This window comes from Erigeron canadensis, chromosome 5 (genome assembly GCF_010389155.1).
Source record: "Erigeron canadensis isolate Cc75 chromosome 5, C_canadensis_v1, whole genome shotgun sequence".
Taxonomy (NCBI): Eukaryota; Viridiplantae; Streptophyta; class Magnoliopsida; order Asterales; family Asteraceae; genus Erigeron; species Erigeron canadensis.
In genome coordinates this window covers 8,991,619-9,007,166 of record NC_057765.1, presented here as the reverse complement: position 1 = coordinate 9,007,166, position 15,548 = coordinate 8,991,619, and the positions used below count along the sequence as shown (strand labels likewise).

The following is a 15,548-nucleotide window of genomic DNA, read 5'->3' as shown; positions in this document are numbered from 1 at the left end:
AGTATAAAAAATATATCTATCGAAAGAATATAAAATTTGAAAGATAAAATATAAAAGGTTTGTAGATACCAAAGTGAATATTTCAAATCAGCCTAAAAGTTACCGCCCTTCTTGTCTATTCCAATATTTCTTTTAATTTTCCCTTTTAATATATTATTTTTACTATACATTTCTTCAAGTTCCATCTTTGCCCTAAAACTTATCAACAAATATCACAGGGAAAAGAAAAAGAAAAAAAAATCATGATCATTTGACTAAGTTTAAATCTGTAATTATACCAAATATATTTTGAAGATTCAAATCTAATGATGTTACCAGAGCAAACTTGTCGACGTTTTACCCTTTCTGAGATTAAACTTGCAACCAAAAAATTCCACAAGACATTGGTTATTGGCCATGGGGGATTCGGGACGGTATATGGATGTCGTAGCAAGAAAATTGGGTTGGTCAGTGAAATTGCAATCAAACGCTTGGATTCCAAGTCCATCCAAGGAGCCAGTGAATTTGAAGCGGAAGTTGAGGTACTTTCGAAGCTGCGGCATGGTAATCTAGTGCCACTAATCGGCTATTGCAATGAAGGCGGAGAGATGATCCTGGTTTATGAATTTATGCCAAATGGAACTCTTGGATATCATCTCTTCAAAGGCGATCTATCTTGGTTACAAAGACTAAAGATTTGTGTAGGCACGGCTCGTGGATTAGATTACCTCCACACAGGTACAGCAACTCAACATGGGGTCATACATCGTGATGTGAAAACCTCTAATATTTTGTTGGATTCAAACTTTGCTGCTAAAATTGCAGACTTTGGATTGGCTAAAGTTGGCCCAATAAACCAGACACGGAGTTCTGTGAGAACCGGAGTCAAAGGGACATTTGGGTATATGGATCCATGTTACTTCTATAGCGGAAAACTGACAAGAAAATCTGATGTTTATGCCTTTGGAATTGTACTGTTTGAGGTTCTGTGTGGGAAGAAAGCCGTTGATCCAACCATTGACAAAGATCAATGGAGTTTAGCAGTTTGGGCTCAAGACCAAATCAAAGAAGGTAGACTAAGCCAACTTATCGATTCTAGACTGATGGGACAAATCTCAAAAAAATGTTTGAAAGAGTTTGTAAGCATAGCAGGACAGTGCTTACAAAATCAACCAAAAATGCGCCCAACGATGTCGGAGGTTGTGGTCAAGCTTGAGTCTATTATGTCACAAGAAAGAAAAAATGCTGATATTAGTGCTGGTAAAGGAGGATTAATTGACAAGGTAAGGTTTTTTCTCACGGGCAAACTTAACATGATGGCATCTCCTGCAGTGGGAAGCCAATCTGAAAGAAGTGCTAATGATATTTTGTTAACAAAAAAAGGTATTAAGATAATCAGCAGCAGATGTCCAAGAATTTTTACGTATGCTGAATTGAAAGATGCAACAAACAACTTCCGACACAAAGAGTATTCCAGATCTTTGCATGAAATCATTTACAAAGGATGGCTAGATGAAGAGAAATATGCTCCAGCCGAAAGTGGTGATGGTTTGGCGTTGTATGTTAGACAGGCGTACACTGGAAAACGGAAGGTACTTTTGATCTTACATTAGGTGATGTTTAATATTAATTAATGCATACATAGTGCCTATGCGCATATGCATTTCCATCTTTTTAATCTTATATCGAGTATATTTGACATGTTTCATTCGCAGATAGGTTTCAAAGTAGAAGAATTCATTCATCCGAACCTTGTCAACCTGTTGGGATATTGTCAAACTGCTAATAATAGTTTATATCTTGTCTATGAGCTAATTCCAGATGCTAGTTTAGACAAACTTCTTTTTAGAGGTAAAAATAGTTTCTTGTTTCAATTCTATTGAGAAGTCATTCTACTCCACAAAGATTTTGAGACCTTAAGGATTACAATAACGTATATGTGGAGATAGGTACATCTCCTCTTTCTTGGGTTTCCCGGTTGAAGATAGCTATAGGAGCTGCACAAGGCCTATCTTTCTTACATCAGAGAAAGCAAGCGTCATATAGACAATTCATGACTGCTGTTATACTGGTAGACGATGTAAATTAGACCATCTTCAACATGCTTATATTTTGCAACTACTAAGTACCATCAGTTGTGGTTAATTTTTTTGACGCATTTCTTTTTTATTTCAGTATTTTAATGTTCGGCTTTCAGATTATGAAGTGCACCAATCGTGTATATATAAAGATTCAAACTTCTTCACCGATAGATTTTACGCGTCACCAGAGTTGCGTAAAGTCCAACAATTGGAGCGTCATGCTGCTGCACAGATCATTTCGAACAAATCTGGTATGTTTTGTTTCAGAAGTTCCAATTGAATCATATATCATTTATAAATATTTGACGATCTGTAATGTTTTAAATATATTATTAAGTTATACTTTTTTCAGCTGTATGTTGATATTTCATCTATTTAACAATCGTGTCTTAGAATATGACGAGTTAGGAGTTCACTACTTGATGATTATTTGGGGGTGGGGGTGTTTCTATTCAAAAAATAAATTATATCAGCAAAGAATCAAAATGCTAAATGCAGCCTGAAGGATTATAGTTGACATACATTGAATTATTGTACCTTCCCATAACAAAAGCCCCCCTCTTGTATTTTATGGTAAAAATGCGACTATTTTAATCACGTTAACTGCAACCCTAGCAAAATAAAGAATTTTTTAATGCAATATGGCTAAAAGGACACATGTCAAATTAATACAACGCCATGTGTCGATCAATGAAGGCTTTAATCCTACTTTAGTTTATTGGTAGATATTATATATCATAAATATTATGTATTTAATTAATTAATAAATAAACTATGACATAAGCAAATGATAATATAAATAACTAGAGAGCTATGAATCTATGATCCGTAAATAAGTAGTTGAGTTGATTTTGTTTTAGTAAGATGAGGATAAGGCATGCATACATGAGCTTATATTCAGATGTGAATTAAATCATGCATGGTAATGTAAATATACAATGGCATGGGTGACTTTCCTCATTGTCATATATGATACACCAATTCATAACATGGTATTTGTGCAGGTTTAAGAAGACTGAAATTTATGCTTTTGGAGTGATAATGTTGGAAATACTTTCAGGAATGAAGGTGTTTGATGACAACAGACAACAGGAAAAACAAAATTTGGTAGAATGGGCTACTCCATTACTAACACATGAGGCAAATTTAAGAATAATTATCGACCCACAACTCAGACATGAAAAATATCCCCCAAAAGGAGCATTCAAGTTCGCTTTACTTGTTTCTAAGTGTCTTCATTCCGATCCAAAGATGCGTCCTTGCATGAAAGAAATTGTAAAGATTTTGTATGAGTGCTATAAAATGTACACGGAAGACAACTCTTAAAAAAAATTATAAAAAGGAAAGGTTGAACATGATGTAATAATCCTTTCTTTTAGCTTGTAGATATTTTTATTACTTTTTAATTACTTTAATATTTGATGATGACTTCTTATATATAACACAACTGATTTAATTTTTTATTATTTATATCTTTGGGTTTTTCATCTATCAATTTTTAGTCTTACTAAATATTTAATTTAGTTAATTTGTAGTTGTCAACTTAGAGAAATATTTTTAATTTTTTATTATTTAGTTAATTAATAAATTTTCAACATATTATGTATAACCTTTTTTCTTTTATAAAATCTTAATCTTTCTTAATAGATACTAAAATACAACTAACCAACCAATCACAATCTTTGATTAATCTAATTTTTTCCCCTTTTAACAATTAGTTGGTATTCGACACCAGAAAACACCTCACTGTATAATGGTGAAGCCCTACATGTACTCTAGACTACGAGATGTAGAATATAAGCCGTTACAGGTGATTCAGGGAAAAATCCACAAACTTATCACTACTAAGAGTCGAACCCAAGACCTGTGGGAAAAACTAGGGATACATCTGTCAGTTTAGCTAGCTTCAAATCTAAATTAAGTTATTAAACATTTGACTCAATTATACTATATAGGGTTAATTGCAAATTTCGTTCTTGTGGTGTTCAAAAAATGAGTGTTTCATCCCTCCGATAATCTTTGATTTTTTTTCATCCATGTAGTGCGACTTCGTCCCTGACTCCATTAAGTGTACCCTACGTGCAAGTCACGTGAGGGGCAATGTCATCTTTTTTCCGAACTGATGGTGGGTCTCATCATTTAAGCATAACCACCGTCCCATTTCTCTATTTATGGTCTCTATGCTCTCTCTCTCACTCCCACCCTTTCAAATTCCCCCATAAAAACACACACAAAAGTCAACCCATGAAAGTTCCACAGAGGCATAAGAGAAAACCATATGAAGTAGTTGATCTGAAAGATATTTATTGTAAGTATTAATATAGAGTTTTCATAAAATGAAGTTTATTTAGGGTTTTTTTAAGGGGTTTATTACAACTTCTTTTTCATTTTTAATTTATTTTTGTTGGTGTATCCCCAGACTCCACGTACGCAGACTTAGACGGAACGCAACCTTCATCTGTCACGCAGCCTTGCCTACTTATCTCTATCCAAATATGGAAGCTATTGTCTTTCTCCAAAATTAAGGGGATTTCCCCATATATCAGCCAACTCACGGTTATCCCACACATTTAATATATAAGGCATGTATATCTCCAATACATGTCAAGTATATCATTTCCCCTACAGTTAGGGATTCCTCCAAATCTCCGAGCTTCTTCTACAAGACAAGTTCCCTCTATATAAAGAGGGCATAACCTTGATGGAATACACATTCTCATATCTCTTGTGAAATGGCTACATCGCCCACACAAACACAAACACACTTACATGGCGTTAAGCGTCACCATGCTTTATACCTCTGGGAAATCGCCAACAAATCTTTCAATCAATCATTCATCCCCTGGGATGACAACCTGCTGTTTGATGAACAAACAATTGGCGTCATCCGTGGGACCTAACAATATAGATCCTGTGTCTACCCTGAGTATAATCTCCGGGCATCATTAATCGCAATTATGTTCAACACTTTTTTTTCTCCTTATTGGATTTTCGATCCATGTCATACGACCATTAATTTGGAAAAACAACCACAAATCAAAAAAAAAAGTTACAAATCACAAATTGTCGACCGCTTATTATATTATCAATATACTAAATCATCATGTAATCCCTTTGTAAAATATCCAGAAGCACCAGCCTTTCAAGGCTTAGATTCATGAGATCCAGATTTTCAGTAGCCTTTGAAGGCCCAGATCTAGAAGGTCCAGAGTTTCCGCAACCTTTCATGCTCAGATCCATAAGGTCCACATTTTTCGCAGCCTTTCAAGGCCCAGATCTTAAAGATCCACATTTTTTCGTTGCCTTTTAGGGGTCAAATCTTGAAGATCCACACTTTTTCACAACCTTCATGGCTCCAGATCCCGAAGTTCTGTTCGCAGCCTTCCGCAGTCTTTTAAGATGTTAGATCTACGAGATCCAAACTTCCTTCATATGACGTGGATAAATTCCAAAAGGAGAATGGAAATAACGATAAGCACGATATAAAAGCATTACAAAAGATATCAGTGGACCAAGAGGTCAAATGAACAAATTGTAAAAAAAAAGGATACAAGTAGAAGTCACACAATGGCACTACTCCCTTAACCCGGATGAAAAATTCGGGTACAAGTCTTCACATTCACTTGTCACCGCAAAAGAAAGAAGACCGAGAGAAGTCTAAAAAAAAAAAAAAAAACAAAAAAAAACAGCAACAACAACATGCCAAATGATGTGACTAAGTTTCCTTACGCAACTACAAACTTGATAACACTCAGCTGCCCTCATGCGACCTCCAAACTCGAAGGTTCCTTTGCTACCCTACCACAACATCAGTCACGAAGGTTAGTCCGGAGCATTCCCTAGCCTTATAGGCCGAAGCATTGGTCCCAAAAGTCTTTTGAAAGCTTTGGAAACCCCATTTGAAAACTTTTACTCGCCCCAGATCCCAGAAACAATATATACTCCAGCAAAATAAATTGATTCCATGGCCCCGTTGTAAGCTGAACACTCTCTATAGATCCAGATTTGCAAATAACCTTCATCATGCAGACATGCAGAATACATAACCTAGAGTCAACAAAAAAGACTATCAGTAACCCAAATCAAAAGGCAATTACCCACCAAACACTTATGCTAACATATCTAAAAAAGATGTGAATATCCTAAATGCTGCAAAAATTTACGGAAGATGAAGATGCCCGAAGTCTCACAAACAAGTTGCGCAACAAAAAACTATGGATCACGAAGACTCTACACAAAAACAGATCCTTACACAACTCTGTGAGAGACTCAAAATCAAGCAATCATTCACATCAGTATATCACCCTAGGGTAATGAATAGGTAACACAAAAAGGAGGATCTTGCAAGAAAGAGCTGTGGGAACCATTTGCACAATTCACTAGGGAAACAGTTTCTCAATTATATACGGAGGGAAACACAACTATTAGAATAAAGCCAACAAACCTTAAAGCAAATCAAACTACAAAGAAAACCAAGAAGAAGAAGATCCCCAAAAACTAGCCTTGTTTATTTACCAAATGATATTCCACTTACATTGGAATGATTGAGGTGTATCAAATTAGCCTCCCCCGCCTCTTTTTATAGAGGAGGGGGAACATCCTAGATTTAATCCTAGTCTAATAATAATTTGGAAACTTTCCTAGACTTTCTATAAACCGGTTTAGCTTCTCTTGCACTCCAAGCTAAACTGTTTCCTAATTTTAGTTTTATTACATTACCATATATTAATCCTAAATCTAAATGAATAATTAATTTACCTACCAAAACTGAATCAACAAATTCATGTAAATCCCTTTCTAATCTTCTTTCAAATACAATCATTTAATTTTACACATATTTATGTGTTGGTGAAGAGGATCGCAACCTCACACACACAATCAATATAAGCGCATTAAAGGTTGCTCAAACAAAGGCACCTAGCTACACACAGAAAACAATACTAAAGCATGCATAACATTAATCGACTGCAGTCACATAATTCACACCCATCTACAAATGGGTCACATACCTCACACCTATCTACAAATGGGTTATAACTAACACCATGGAATTAAACCTGGTGGTACAAAAGATACTTGTCTTTATAAAAGATCTCTGAAACCCCAACTTACTCACATTCAACAGCTGCCTAAACCTTGTAATGGCTTAACTACAAAGCCTGGGCAAACTTCGTGAAAGGCTTAACATACAAAGTTGTTGATGTGAGTAGAAAGGGTTAGGAGTTCCATACACAAACATTGTTCAAAAGCATACACACGCCCATACACAAAGCATTGTTTTACAAAGTAGCCCCTAGACTTCACTCAAAGTTACGAAGACCACAATATAACTTATGAAACCTTTGTTCATGAAACCTTTGTTCGCTTGCATCTCGACAGTTGACTAAACCTTATAATGGCTTAAATAACAAGGCTTGGTCAACCTTCGTGATATGCTTAACATACGAAGTCGTTGAGGTGTGAGAGCAGGGTTAGGAGTTATATAGACAACATGACGCTCTAGCGAGCAATTGCTATAGAAACTTTTCGAGTTTAATACAACGATCTTCTCAGCTCCTTATATTAAACTGGGGGCTTGTTGGTGTATCCCCCACACTACACGAAGAATAGCTTATACGCAGGCTTAGACGGAACGCAACCTTCATCTGTCACACAGCCTCGCCTGCTTATCTCTATCCAAATATGAAAGATATTATCTTTCTCCTAAATTAATGAGATTTCCCCATATCCCAGCCAACTCACGGTTATCCCACTCATTTAATATATAAGGCATGTATATCTCCAATACATGTCAAGTATATCATTTCCCATACAATTAGGGATTCCTCCAAATCTCCCAGCTTCTTCAACAAGACAAGTTCTCTCTATATAAAGAGGGCATAACCTTGATGGAATACACATTCTCATATCTCTAGTGAAATGGCTCCATCGCCCACACAAACACAAACACACTTACATGGCGTTAAGCATCACCATGCTTTATACCTTTGGGGAATCACCAATAAATCCTTAAATAAATCATTCATCCCCTTGGATGACAACTTGCTCTTTGATGAACAAACAATTTTAATTTTGTTTTTTTTTCTGCAGATACTTACAAGGATATATTCACCATCCACATTCATTATGATGGTAAGTTCACAAAAAACCCTAAGAAACAATACGTTAATGGAAAGATGCAAGCTTTTGACGATATTGAGTATGATACGTTTTCTATGCATGAGCTGAATGATATGTGTAACACCCCGAGCTAGGCTCAAAATACTACCGAAAAGATATAGCGTATGCATGGGATTATCGTAGGACATGAACTATATGAAATAATGGGGATTCGGTGAATCCAACATCAACAAGCAAGTACATTATGCATAATGCAAAATAAGGGCAAATGAATCCTGGATCCATGTAAGGCCAAACCCAAGCTCTAGCACAAGCATCAATCAACCGACACGTCTTGGATTCACTTGATTACTTGAAAAGTGTACTAAACAAAGTCAACACTAGGTTGGTGAGTTCGTAGGAGCAAATGACAAGGAACTAATGCAAAAGCCATTCACAATATGAATAAGGGAAATGAGCAAGGAACACACTTACAATAAGTCCTTAAAAGGCACAAGTACACAAGTTAGGTTGGCTCGTGGCACAACCAATCACACATGAATCCCTTAAACGAACTATACAATAGCCAGAATGCGTATAAAGAGTAAGGGTAAATAATGTTGATAAAAATAAGCATCAACAAGTTATATGACATCAAACATGTTCATCCATGTCTCAAAAATGTTCTCATGCCATCCAATTGTCATCAAGTACGTATAGTACCCGTATAATGTCATCAAGTACTTAATGTACCCGTTTATATGTCATCATGCATATCATGTCGATCAATGTTCCTTAACTAACCACAAATGTCCACTAATGACCCACAATGTCAATCCATGACCATCAATGTCCATCACACATGTATACATAAAATGAGCTAATCACGGTAGTTGGAATATGCACAATAAACAAGAACAACTAATGACGATAGCAATAAGTAGCATGCAGTTCCATAATGTCGAGCTACATACACAAATCGATCCAAGGACCTCTCCAACTCGTTTTTAAGCATAAATACACATATATAAACATAATTAGACTCAACCCACTTCACAAATTCATTTCATTACATCAATTTCATGCCAAAATCGTTTTTTACCCTAATTGAACCATCAAGAACCCTAATTCGCGTTTTGACTCGATTTGTGACCCAAATTTACTTGGAATCAACTAGAAACATGAAAGTAAACATAAAATGATGAATATAGATGAGTTTAGCTTACCAACATCTTCTCCTAGTCTCCAAACCCGAACTTGACCCAAAATGGCTAGAAATCTTGCATTTTGAAACCCAAATTTTTGATATGACAAAGATATAATGATGGTGATGATGATTCTTGAACAAATCTAAGTTGAACAACATTAATTGGTAATAATTAGAGAAAGAGAAAGAGAAGGTGTGTGTGTGTGTGTGTGGTTCTTTCAAGAAGAAAAAAAGGAAGGGATAAGAAATGAAGAGAGGGGAGAAGGGGAAGAATAGGGTTGGGTGAAACCCATGGAGGATCCATTTCATGTTTCCAACTAGATTTAATGTCGTCAAGCACCGTAAAGCTAAACAATCTAAATGTCATCTCAAGATGTAAATTCGATAAGCACAACTAATGACCTCGACTAGCGCATAAGTCCCAATTTAAACGATAAACTAATCTATATGAACACAATGCACTTAAATGAACTCCAAATTGCACTTGAACTATGTTGGCCAACTCGAAAATTAGTTAAATTGTACATATGGTCGTCAAGAATCACGATTGTTACAATATGATTAGAGAAATTGGGTATGATAATGGTTAAATGTATTATCATTTCTTGTTTCCTGAAAAAGATTTAGATGGTGGTCTTAGACCACTAGGATGTGATAGGGTGTAACATTCGCGAAATTTGACTTTAGTTGACCCATTAAATATATGTACTTTTACTTAACTGGTATAATTAAGTGTTATATGATCGAGTTGCTTGTGATATAATCGTGTTCAAGGTGTTTATGTGCATTAATGATCGTATGAGTATATTATGTTCGTGGACTAGTCAAGGTTGTTTGATAGTTTTAGTTAGTGATTTAATGAAAGGTTCAAGATTTATTTATGGTGAAATTTAGTTAGTATTGTATAAGAATTATTCATGGGTCAACTCATACCCATGACCCAACCTTATCCCTTACACCACCCTACCCATCCTCCCATTCACTCATTTTCCTTTAACTCTCTCTCTCTCTCTCTCTTATTGAATGCAAGAATTCTTACACTTTTCCTTCAACTCTCTCACACTAAAATTAATACACCTTATTGAATGTTTCAAGTTAGATTGTGTTAGGGTTTTTCATCTTTATCATCATCTTAACAACATATCAAAAGTTGGGTTCTCAAAGTGCAAGGAAACTCCTCATTCGGGTCATTTTCGAGTTTGACACTTTGGTGGAAGATTTGGTAAGTTAAAAATATCTCATATTCACCATTTCATGTTTATAATCATGTTTCTAGTCATATTCAAGTGTTTTTGGGTCAAGAATCAAGTCAAAAACGAGTTTGGGTCAAACTAGGGTTCCATTAGGGTTGAAATGGGTAAAGGATCGATTTGAGCAAGATTTGGTGTTATCGATCGAGTTTGTGATATGGGTTATGTTCATTTATGTTTAAGTTTGAGTCTTGAAGCTTCTCCTAGTCGATTGTTAGGTCAAGATGAGTTTTTAGTTGGAAATTTAGGGTTTATGCTCGTCACTGGGAGCATAACCTCTGAGAGGCTTAGCACGGCCTCTGAGAGGCTGAGCACGACCTTTGTTCTGCATAAGAGTCGTGCTCTACTGTCCTCACCGGATACTTTTCAGTTCCCATTTCGTTCCATATTCAATCGACTTGTAACTTCAAGGGAAGTCTTATAACATCATTCTAAGGTTAACAAATTGTTTAAACTCAAATCTAAACACTTTGATTTTCATGTCGATTTTTGGTGCTAAGTCATTAAAACGTATTTGACCAAAACTCTTCCTTTGTATCCAAACATCCTAGAGTCACTTCTAATGTACCTATGGTGATTGTAAAATTGTATAACTAGTTAGACCTTATCGTTATGATACCTTGTGATGCTATGATGTTGATGTAATAGGTTTGTGATCGTTGTGCTCTCCGCTCACCCGCTTAAATCTCTTTCTAGCGACTTCTAAGGCTAAGGTGAGTTCGTAGCCCCTTTTCTTTACATGATTTCAGAGTGAAAAGTGTACATCGTGTTTCATGGTCTCGTTTGATCGTTATGTGTTCGTTTATGTAAGTAATCAAGGTTGTATGATTGTTTGGCTAGTTTATCAAGGTTATGTGATTGTTTGAATTGTGAACTAAGGTTGTATGATTGTTTGGCTAGTTTATCAAGGTTATGTGATCGTTTGAATTGTAAATCAAGGTTGTATGATTGTTTGGTTAGTTTATCAAGATTATGTGCTTGTTTGAATTTTGAATCAAGGTTGTGTGATTGTATATGTTCATATCAAGGTTATGAGGTTCATTAAATGATCCAATCAAGGTTTCAAGGCTTGGTGATCGTTTAACGATCCCAATTATGAGATCATTTAGTGACCCAATCAAGGTTTCAAGGTTGTGTGATCGTTTATCGATCCAAATCAAGGTTTCAAGGTTATATGATCATTTAATGATCTAATTATGTTCGTATCAAGGTTAAATGGTTGTTATCCCGACACTTGTTTCTTATAGTCAAAACCTACGAACTCACCAACTTTATGTGGACGCATTTTAGTACACTTTTCAGGTAATCAATTGAATTAAAGACATGATGGATGATTGCATTGCATGTGATAAGATTGAGCTTGGACTTTTGTGGATCCGTGATTCATTGCACCCGTTTATGGGTTATGCCTAGGATCGTTAGCCATCATTTGATCTATATTTTTGTAAACTATTGATGGCGTTGTGCTCCTTGTGCATTATTCGATCCGAAACTTGTAATCGTATTTGAATTATGTATGGATTGCCCTAATCCTTGAATGCATTTAGATAACTCTACTTAATTTCCATGTCACGCTCAGCTTTTCTACTAATGGCCCATGTTTCCGCCTTGTTGGGGTGTTACATAGGGATACTTTTAAGATGATAAGTTATGTTCCTATGTTCAAGAAATTAATGTGTATATGGAATATTTGGTTACAACATTTGATGATCAGGTTGTCCCTAAAATAGGGTGTTTAATAAAGGAAATTGGAACTGAGCTGAATGTAGTTGACAACTATAGTTTAAGAATTCTAGGTTAGAAAACTATTGATGATTGAGGGTCCTGGTGAACAGAGTAAGAAACCAAATACATAAAATGTCGACCAAAATGTAACACAAGATGAAACAATTGACGTAGAGAATAAAACTATTGATGTAGAGAATGAAACTAATGAAGAAGATAATGAAATAAATAAAGGAGAGAATGAAACAAATAAAGAAGAGGATGAAACAAATGAAGAAGGTTATGAAAGCAGAACAGAGGGAAATGATAGTAAGGATGGTGATTTTGAACTAGAGAGGATGTTGGGGATGATGACAGTGAAGAGGATGATTACTTGGTGGTGGTGTAGCACTTGAGAAAAAAGAAATGATGACTATGAACTTGACATCAAAAACCTTGAGTATATATTTGAAAAAGAAGCAAAATCTTCAAAACAACAATTACACCACAAATAGGAGGTTGTACCTATAGATTTTGATGAGTTTGACAGTGGACCTGATAAAGATATTGCACAAGGTGATAGAAGGAAGAAACTGAAACACTTGAGAAGGAAGCATATTTATGATCCAACCCATGTGGTAAAAAGTAGGTTCTATGTGATTCAAGTATTTAGTTCAAAAAAACTAGCGAAAGAGATGATCAAAGAATATGCCATGGATACTAGGAGGGACATTAAGCTTGTTAAAGATGATAAAGTGAGATTGATGGCCAGGTTTTTTGGTATTGTTCTTTCTTCTAAACCAATGATGACAAAGTATTTTAGGTAAAGAGAGCAATATAGAGAGTCTAAAGAAATATTGTGATAAATCATTTGGAAGTTACATAAACCGTATGAGAGTGAGAAAATGAATTCGGAAGTTACATAAAAATATGGTTCATTAGGACGTTATTCATTACTTAGTTTTATTACTCCCAATTCAGTAAGGAACGGTGTATTATATAGTAATGGGTAATGATTACTTAGTGAAAAGGAAACCAAACAACATCAACGATAATCATTTCCATTCCTTACCGCTTAATACATCCAACCAAGCACCCCGTTAATCTTATACTGAGTATATCCTAAATAACTTAGTGTATCTGATACGAGATTAAATCAAGTATATAGTAACTCGCTGTTAAAAAAAAATATCCATAAACTTAATATTTTCTATCTCTACTCTTTATTAAAGCAAATCTTCCTCCTCCTTATTAAATGTTTCTGTCTTTGAAATATTTTATTTGCCCATTGAACTTTTTTGTTTTTTTTTTACATAACTATCCAAAATCACTAATAAAGCAGAATTCTCGTATTTGCAAAATTATATAATATGTTTAAAAAGGTGTATTAAAAAACTATGATACTCGTATATATCATTTCCCATTTCATAATGTATAGCTTTCTACCACCCCGGAATATCCTCCTAACATTTCTCTTAAGCACTGACTATTTCATAGACATATATACATTGTAACATACACACAAATTAATTCTCAGATCTAAATTTCCTCTCAATTCCCTCTGCAAACCTATTTATTTTCCATCATCAACAAAATAGTAACTCCCAATGCCGTCTTCTACGGGTTTTGGGTCCCAATACCGTCTTCGACAGTGTATTGGGAGGTTGATATGTAGACAGTCTTACCCTTACCAAAGGTAGAGAGGCTGCTTCCAGGTTCTACCATAGGTAGAAAAGGATCTCCAGCCTTGCTGGGCATAAGAATCGAACCCATGACCTGTGTTTCAACAGAGGCATGAGCTCCAACCATTGATCCAGTTGGTTAATAATAATAATTGTTGATTCAACACCAGGATTTCACAGCACGTTATCAGCATGAACTCGAACAGCAGCTCTCCTATTTGATCCTTGCAATTCAACCATACCAATTTCCGTTTCAAGCAATCCTTCATTGTAAACATTTTTTTTTTTCTCTTTATCCTGACATGCCATAGATCATATTATTATGATAAATTCGTTTTTTCCTATATTGAATTTTGCCTAAGAAAAAAAAATCAAATTATTGTATTTGATATTCAACAATCTATGCTCATATCTTGTAACTAGGAGTGTTTGGTACAATGGAATGGAAATGGTGGAAATGGAATGAGAAACACTTCTCATGTTTGGTTGTAATGGAGAATGAGAAAGGGAATCGAGAATAGGGAATCGATTCCATTCCCAGAGAATTGATGGGAATGGAAATTTTTTAATTTTTTTTTTGTTTCAGTGATGTTATATGTATTAAATTTGATTATTATTTAAAATTTAGTATTTTTTATATATTCATTCTCTAATTGTACCAAACGACGGAATCGATTCTCTTTTCAAATACTCATTCTTTTTCTCACTGTATTCATTTTCTATTACATTTCCATTCTCTTTGATTCACTTCTACCAAATACCCCCAAGATCGTACCCATAAAAATCACTCATAGATAAGTAAATTATAAACATGAATAATACATATATCCTGTATTTTTGCTTTCTGATAAACTGATAAATCTTGCATAGATAAATAATTTTTTCAGTGAGCCAAACATGAAATCTTTTACCTTTTTAATTTGATTTTCATTAAGGGTTAAGAAAAATAATTTAGGGCCATTTTTTTTTTTTTTTTTTAAATTTTGTCACGTTCATAGTAAAGAAAAAACTTTTATTTAGAAAATATATATACCCGGAAGTTGATGATGAATTGCTAGAGAAAAACAGATTGAAGATCGTTGGATTGCATGCAGGAAACCGGGGGACAAATTCGTGCTGATAACGTGTTGTGGGAACCTTGCACTTGTGTTGTAATATTGACATGTGTTGTTTGATCTGAGCAAAGCAAGCGGCATTGTCTTCATAAATAGTTGTCGGGGTCTTCTTGATTTTTTTTAAATCCACGTGGTTCTTGTATGTGATTAATCGCAACCATGTTATTTTACATCAGCTAGTATTTGATAATTAAGCTAATATTATTCATGTGACCGGCCGACATAGCTAATATACCCAAATCAATAAACTGGGCTAAAATTATTCAACTTTTATGATAGGTCTTGTTGTTTTCAATTTTGTGCAGGAAATAGAAAGGTCAAGGATGACACTTTTCGTCAGACTGGAACCAAAGTACCTAAGTTATTCATTCATGAAAATTCAGCACTTGTTAACATTTTGTTCTTAGTTGGTTTCGGTGTATTTTAGCTGT

General features: G+C 35.0%; 1 protein-coding gene across 1 annotated transcript; it reads left to right on the top strand.

The window, feature by feature from the left end:
- The first annotated feature begins 4 nt into the window (after positions 1-4).
- Positions 5-3,386, top strand: LOC122601141 (probable serine/threonine-protein kinase PBL9). Its single transcript, XM_043773910.1, has 6 exons — positions 5-717; positions 805-1,571; positions 1,695-1,830; positions 1,929-2,059; positions 2,155-2,311; positions 3,121-3,386. The coding sequence occupies exons 1-6, from the start codon at positions 306-308 to the stop codon at positions 3,384-3,386; spliced, it is 1,869 nt and encodes a 622-aa protein (XP_043629845.1). The 5' UTR covers positions 5-305.
- Positions 3,387-15,548: the final 12,162 nt, after the last annotated feature.

Bases quoted from the DNA above. Each gene is read 5' to 3' on its own strand.
- LOC122601141 (XM_043773910.1), top strand. From the start codon at position 306: ATGATGTTACCAGAGCAAACTTGTCGACGTTTTACCCTTTCTGAGATT. The intron at 1,572-1,694 runs GTACTTTTGATC...TTTCATTCGCAG, and splicing joins CGTACACTGGAAAACGGAAG to ATAGGTTTCAAAGTAGAAGA. The intron at 1,831-1,928 runs GTAAAAATAGTT...ATGTGGAGATAG, and splicing joins AGACAAACTTCTTTTTAGAG to GTACATCTCCTCTTTCTTGG.